The sequence below is a fragment of the Montipora foliosa genome, chromosome 6, assembly GCF_036669935.1.
Source record: "Montipora foliosa isolate CH-2021 chromosome 6, ASM3666993v2, whole genome shotgun sequence".
In the NCBI taxonomy this organism is placed as follows: Eukaryota; Metazoa; Cnidaria; class Anthozoa; order Scleractinia; family Acroporidae; genus Montipora; species Montipora foliosa.
In genome coordinates, this window is record NC_090874.1 from 48,407,663 (window position 1) to 48,415,162 (window position 7,500).

Here is a 7,500-nt window from a genome sequence, read left to right on the forward strand (position 1 = left end):
TCACACGCCACGCAATTAACTACTTTGTGCGCAGATGAACGCAGTTATATGAGTAACACTTGCAGTTTGTTATTTCCACTTCCGGTTATTTTAGTCTTGGATAGGTTGAGGAGGGTTGGGGAGGGTCAGATGTTTTTGTTTGGATATTTTTGAAGGGTCATGCATTAATCCATTCCAGGAAGTGGGAGGGCTACGACTTTTTTCGCAAAAAAATTCTAAAATGCCCCGGCCCACCCCCCCCCCCCCTCCCGTTCCCAATAAAAAACGTACCTTCCCTTATGTTTGCGCATGATCCGAGATTCGCGATCTCCTTTTTCTCAAACAGGAGCTCTGAGATCCAGGGTGTTCGGTGTCCGACTACGAAAACGAGGTTTTTAGTTCTGAGCAAGCGCATTAGGCTTGAGATCAATCTCGTCCCAGAGTTTGCTTTTCTTTTGGTCATCACCAAGAACACAGGACTCTAGCCGCAGTCGCAGTGAAGGTTCATTTTTGTAACCGTTGACAACCTCTGTTGTTTCAAATTTCTGAGCGAGACGGAAGTCCGTGATTTGGGTACTTCCTGCCCTTGAAGTGGCCAGAGTCCGTGTTCTCGGTGCTAACCAAAAGAAAAGCAGACTCTGGGGACGAGATTGGCTTGAGATCGAGTGTATTTTCACGTGCTCTTGTTCAGAACGGAAAAATTCGTATTATATAGAGCCGGATATTATACGACATCGTTATGATATGAATTTTGTTTCGAGTGGTTAAGCCACCGCGTGATCTTTTTATTGTGTAGATAAGAGCGTTTTCTCGCCATTTTTCGTCAGTTCTAACACCAAGCACAAACTTCTTGCAGCTCGTCGGCTGGAATTTCTTCAATTTCCGCATTTCTTTTTCACTTGCAAAGAACTCCTTGAATAAATTTGAGAAGTTTTACTCGTCATGTTAGCATTATCTTGTTCCTCAGAGATAGATTTCACGTGCAAAAGCGGAAAATGAAGTCATCAATAGGATCTGGAAAATACGCCACCCGGCTCCTGGATGTAGTTTCGTACGAATTTTACGAGTGGTAAATTTTCCAGGGGCCGGTTCCTGAAAGGTGTACTAACTCTATTCTAGGGATAAATGTACCTTATTCCGGCACATTTAACCCTTGAATAGAGTTATTACACCTTTCAGGAACCGGCCCCAGTAAAACACGCCTGTCTATATAATAAAGGTCACCATTATCATTTGTTCTGGCCCACTATAATGAAGATAGAGATATTAAGGAGGAAACACTGTTGCGGAAACATTGTTTCCCGAAATGTTTCCTCGGCGCGCAAACGAGGAAACATTTGCTAAAGAAGCAAAATATTTCCGCAACATTGTTTCCTCGTTTGCGAGCGCCCTTAGAGAGGTCAGCTCCCCCTCAGGGGTGGAATAGAGCAAATTTTAATACAATGATTTTATTTTCATTGAGGCTTGGGCTTGACTGAATTTAGTATCATAGCAACCTATAGAATTTGTTCAGAATTAACCGGCCAGACTTTTGGACATTTAGATTTGGGTACGATTAATATATCAAAAACGAGAGCGCGTTTGAAATTTACTTCGTTTGCATAAGACTATTACTGATTGACCAATTTTTCTTATTAAAGCCTTCTTGTGCCTGGTCTCAAAGAAAAAGGGAATTAGGATTTTTCAATTAGACGAGACAACTTCGGAACTCAGTTGGTAACTTGTCTCGATGATACAGAGAACAAAAGAGTTGGCCGTTTCTATCCATAGTTCTCCCCAAGCTATTAAGGTTGCTATTAGCTCGAACCTTGCACCTTTCCCCAGGTTTATTTATTGAAGGATAGCAATATTTTTGTATATCTTCTGTATAAAACCAAACACTGTTTTTCTTTACTTTGTTTGTTCCAATTTTTACTTCTTCATCTAGATTTACGTAAAACGTAGAAATGTATCCTCAATTGTTTGACTTGCTTTCATTACCCCCTGAAAGCACTCGATCATCAGAGTGTGGAATGTTAGACTGAAGTCGATCCTCAGCCACTTTTTTCATACTTCGCTCGAGAACCGGTTCCGAGTTCACATCGCTTGAAAACTTTGGAATATGCACTTTAACTTGCTTTCCTTTTATTGTCATCTGCATCGTTGAATAACCTCTGCAGAGCGACTGCTTTGGACGGGCGTCATAAGCGTAAGACACCGCACTGTTCGAGCGGGCGCGTCTTGGATGCGGTAAATACTTAGTTGTGTTGGAGTTTTGAACTGTGAGAGATTGCGACAAGTAACTAGATCTTTTTTGTTCCTTGTTACAACTTTCAAGCTGGTCTTTTACGCGATCTTGTCCATCCATGGAGTTAAAAATCCCTGGGGGCAAAGTTAATCTTCTGACGGGGGCATCTTTTCTCTGCCAATTCGCCGCATACTTTCTGCGATGATTATTTTCAATGTCTTCTGCTTCATCATGATTACGTGGCGACCTTGGTTGCTGTGATGTGTCAAAAGCATCATTATGTAACCGATTTGTTTCCTTTTGAGGTTCAACTAATGCATTCCGCACCGGTGATATGTTACCATATTTCCGTTTGTAAAATACTGAATGGGATTGTCGAGTCATTTTACTAGCCTTGGGTGTATGATTTCTTCCCGTTTTGATTACTAAAAGTGCTACGCTCTGTTGACAGTCGGAATTGCGGTCTGGTTGGTTTACTTCCGCAATTTGATCCAAACTTTCACGCGACTTTAATATCACTGATTTATGTGACTCTTGTGAGATAAAAGAATTTGCCGTTAAATCGGGATTATGTACTGAAGCTTGCTGCTTTGAAAACAATGATACTGATGCATCACTTGAAGGTGTCAAATCGTTGGCCCCGGTTTGTTTATCTTGAAGAGACACTTGTTTAGACATAGACCCAAGCTCGCTTGATTTGCTCACATGGTTAAGCGGCATATGGTCTCCTACTCCATCTTTCTGCAAAGAATTACTCCTAAAAGACTTCACAAGCTTTGGTGACATGATCATCCCGCGACGGTCAACTTTGATATTAGGATCAAGGAAATCTTCTCTCGGCTTTTCATTCTCCTTCTTCTTCATTTCTTTTAGTTCTTCGCTTGAAATTTGCACAAAATTACGCCTTGATCCTTGGCGACAAGGTGGTTCAATTACTCTAAACTGATTCTTCGCACGAGACTTTGCTCTGTCCTTTTGGTCTCCACTAGAGACTTCCTTCTCGTCGTCCAATGTTTCTTGCAAACGAAGATGTGACAAACCTTTCATCATTAACTCGCTGCCAGAAATAATCGAGGTACTGCGGGGACGAGTTGAACCAACCCTTGATAATTCTGGCATGGAGTATTTTTTAATGGCAACGGTGTCATTAGGACCTTGCGCCACGCGAGTGTCAATTGTAAAACCTCGAGAGCGCAGAAGTTTTCTTCTCTCCACGCTGATACCTAAATTCTTTCTTACACTCTTTATCTCTTCCATTTGCTTCCAAAGGGAATATTTCCTCTCGTCAAATTCGGAGTTTTTCTGATTCCTCTTGCTATCCAGAACTTTGAGACGTTCTTCGAGAAGATACGATTCGGTCTGGTTCATTCGACGTGTCTTCATAAAACTATCACACTTCATTGGATTGCCTTGTTTCCGTTGAAAAGCCATACCTGTTACAACAAACTTCATCGAAGTTTCATGGACGTGATGGATCAATAGGTCAAGTCTGTACGTTACTCTATATATCAATAAAATCCCACTCCGGAGACGCTGAAGACAAGTATGGAACAAACACTGAAATACATTGTTACGGAAATCAAAGTTTAAACCTCTGTTGCTAGGGCACTTGAAAAAAATAAGTGGACAAATGTTGCTAATCACGAGGTTTCAGGCAGTGAAACCATTAACCGGCCTTATCGTATTGCTAGACATGTTTGGCCACCCAAAATGAAAGACCAAAACGTATTATTGAGTAATTCTCAAGTGATTTAAGTTCAGTGTATGGTAACTGAACGTTGATCACAATATCAACAACATAATTCGACCTTTCATTGAACAGGAAGTCCTTCGTTTTCAATATAGGAAACTACCAGAGCGTTTGTGCTGTAACGCATTTGCGTTAAGTATCACTTCACGGGAACAAATTGATCGAATGTCGTGGTACCTCTTTATTATTCAGTATTATTATTATTATTATTAATATTACATGCACTCCTTGTTCACCAAAGATTGTCTCGCATGATTAATTAATGAAAATATGTTAAAAACAAAATAATTTAGACAAAAGATTGACAACTCAAACATATTTTATTAAAGTACAATATTCATAATTTATCTTATTGTAATCAAATCACATCCACCAAAAAGAAATTTTTACAAAAAAGAGAACAATTAAAAACTGAATGATAATTGCAGCCCTCAATATTAACATCAATGCGCTAAAATTAAACAATTCAAACAATTAAACAAAAACGTCATCTCTACCTCTTTGTAGCGGTCGAGAACAACAAACAACTCGATAGTTTTCTCGTGCATAGGAAGGAAAACGTATGAAGGATCCTGTTCGGTAAAAATGACTTCAAGGACCTTATCAGATAAGAGAAGGATTAACCTCTTGTATTCCAGAAGATTAAAAGAGGTTAAGCCTTTGAGTGTCACCCAAAGATGGAGTTCAAAGAGAATTTCAAATGTAGATTTCGCCACAAGCGTTGTCATAGAGCTTTTGCTTCTACTAGTAAAAACACCACTGAAAATTTGGAGGCCTCACAGTTCAAGGACATAATAAATTGAATTTAACTTACTGTTATGAGAATCAATTTGAATTAGCACCATGATTGAAATAAGATTAAAAGGTAATCACCAGCTGAAAGTATATCCGTCGACGAATGTCACTGGAATGTAAGTGAGCTTTGGTGGGAGATACGTGCATGTCATCTTCGGTAATAGACGGTAGGAACCGAAATTGTAATCATTTGGGGCTCATCCTCGGTGTAAAAACCTGTGAAACTCGCAGATGACGTAACACAAAGGAAAACAAAAGAGCCAAAGAAACACCAAACAATAACGTAACCCTACCTCGAGCTAACAAAACAAAAAAAATTTTTCACAGGTTTTGACACCGAGGTAAACCCTCATTTGGACTTCTCTCGTCATAAGTTTAAATTGTTAATGGTACCATGAATGGATTGATTGACGGGAAATTAACCCTGTTAGCGACAAAGTCCAAGGCCAGAAGAAAAAAATCGCAAAGGATAAACAGTGTGTCACGGAATGAACACAGCAAACAACTTTTACATGAATAATCATTCAAGCTGAGTGAATCGTGCGGAGTCTCATCGACAAATGGAATACACCTTCATCCAAAATGGCCGCCATTTTAGTATTCTTTTGTTTGATTGCAAATTGGCCCTTTTGGCCTCGTTCTTTTGAATTTTACTTTTGAAAGCGAGGCCAAAACGGCCAATTTGCAAGGAAACAAAATAATACTAAAATGGCGGCCATTTTGGAATAAGGTGTAAAGTAAAGCAGTGAACCATACATCATGCAGATAAAAATCAGTCCCGTTTAAAATCGTGTGTCTCAGGCCTTCTCCAATCTTGGGTACGGCATTTAAATTACTCTAAAACGGAAACACTTTAAAGTGGTACTATGGCGAAAATCCCATCTTTCCTATCTAAGCTATTTTGAAACATAAACAAGTAGTTTGCTTGAGAAGAAAAATGGTGTTTACGTTTTTCAAATATCTCTTTTCGTTCCAGAGATATTCAAGTTTTTAAAATATGCAAATTACCCAAGTGATGACGTCATACACTCAACCAAATTTTGTTTAGATATGACGAAAAGAGGTATCTCAGCCAATTTGTATCAGAAATTTTTTATTTTTTGCAGTAAGATTCTACTAAATGTTCTCCACAATATGAGCTTAACAGTTCTGTTACCATGGCATCATACTGGGTTCCAGACCTCCCCCATATTAATAATAATAATAATAATAATAATAATTTATTACTTATAGTGCGCCTGTTACATTGAGAGATGCTCACAGGCGCATTACAATATGGAAAGAAAAATTACAATATCGAGAGAAACTTAATATACCTTAATTACAAGTTGTTATAATATATAAAGCTCATTAAACTTATTTACAAAACCTATTTACAAAAGATAATCTATATATAAATAAAAATGAGCCGCATAGTTACTGTTTCTCATAGCAGCTGAATGCATCGCGGAAAAGATGCGTACAAAAGATAATCTATATATAAATAAAAATGAGTCGCATAATTACTGTTTCTCATAGCAGCTGAATGCATCGCGGAAAAGATGCGTTTTCAGAAGGCGCTTAAAGGTGTTTACATTGTTCGCATTTCGTATTGCCTTGGGGAGACTGTTCCAAAGTTTTGGTGCCGCACATGTAAATGAGCGGTCACCAAGAGAGGTAAGACTCTTGAACGCAGGATACTTCAATAAGAGTGTGTCCGAATTGGTTCTCAGGTTATATCTCCCAGGCTTTTTCAGTTCTATGAGTTCTGATAGGTACAGGGGTGCAAGGCCATTAAGAGTTTTATATACAAGCAATAATATCTTAAACTGGATTCGGTAGCTGACAGGCAGCCAGTGGAGATTGTATAACGAAGGTGAAATATGCTCATAGCGGCTGATGTTACAGATGACACGGGCGGCCGCGTTCTGGACACGCTGAAGTTTTTGTAGTTGGTTGCCTTTCAACCCATAGAGCAGGCTGTTGCAGAAATCTAATCGACTGGTAACAAACGCATTCACTAAAGTCTGTGCGCAGTCAGAGCTAAGATATTTCCTTATTCTCCTAATATTGTAGAGATGAAAAAATGCAGATCTACAGATGTTATTAATGTGCGTGTCCATCTTGAGTTGGTCATCGAACCAGCAGCCTAGATTTCTTACTTTGCTGGCTGCTGTAACTATGCTCTCTCCAACCTGTAAGGAATCTACGTTGACTTTGGCAAGTTGTTGTCTGGTGCCAATTATGATAAACTCGGTCTTGTCATCGTTTAGCTTTAATCTGTCTCGGAGCATCCATTTCCTTATATCCATAATACAACTTTGCATGGCCTCTAATGCTGCTGACTGCTCAGAGCCTGAGTCTGGGCTGAATGATACATACAGTTGTGTATCATCCGCATAGGTATGCACATCAGGAAGGTGATGTTCGATGATTTTGAACACTCTACTTGTATAGAGAACAAACAAAAGAGGCCCAAGACAGGAACCCTGTGGGACGCTGTACTTTTACTTTTGTAAAAGCTTTTCTGGCCACCTTTGCGTTCCATTTTGATATTTGCTAACAGCACTTTATATGCATGATCCAGCAAGCATATAAATTTGTTATCTCGAGTTTGTGGCCTTGTTTAACATTTTTCAAGTTGAAAATCACTAACATATTGAAATCAAGTGGGCGAGGACTGGAAAAGAGTGATTTGCCATGGAAACAGAATTTTCTATAGCCATAGGTGTGTTTCCTGTAAAACTATTAGACTACCAAGTTTCAATGG

General features: G+C 39.2%; 2 protein-coding genes across 2 annotated transcripts; both read right to left on the reverse strand.

Moving 5' to 3' along the window:
• Window positions 1-1,441: 1,441 nt before the first annotated feature.
• Window positions 1,442-4,942, reverse strand: LOC138004918 (uncharacterized). The gene has a single exon (XM_068851216.1). The coding sequence runs from the start codon at window positions 3,656-3,658 to the stop codon at window positions 1,934-1,936; it is 1,725 nt and encodes a 574-aa protein (XP_068707317.1). The 5' UTR covers window positions 3,659-4,942; the 3' UTR covers window positions 1,442-1,933.
• Window positions 4,943-6,253: 1,311 nt separating this feature from the next.
• LOC138005669 (uncharacterized) lies at window positions 6,254-7,042 on the reverse strand. Its single transcript, XM_068851864.1, has one exon. It carries the CDS (start codon window positions 7,040-7,042, stop codon window positions 6,254-6,256), a length of 789 nt encoding a protein of 262 aa, XP_068707965.1.
• Between the last annotated feature and the right edge of the window lie 458 nt (window positions 7,043-7,500).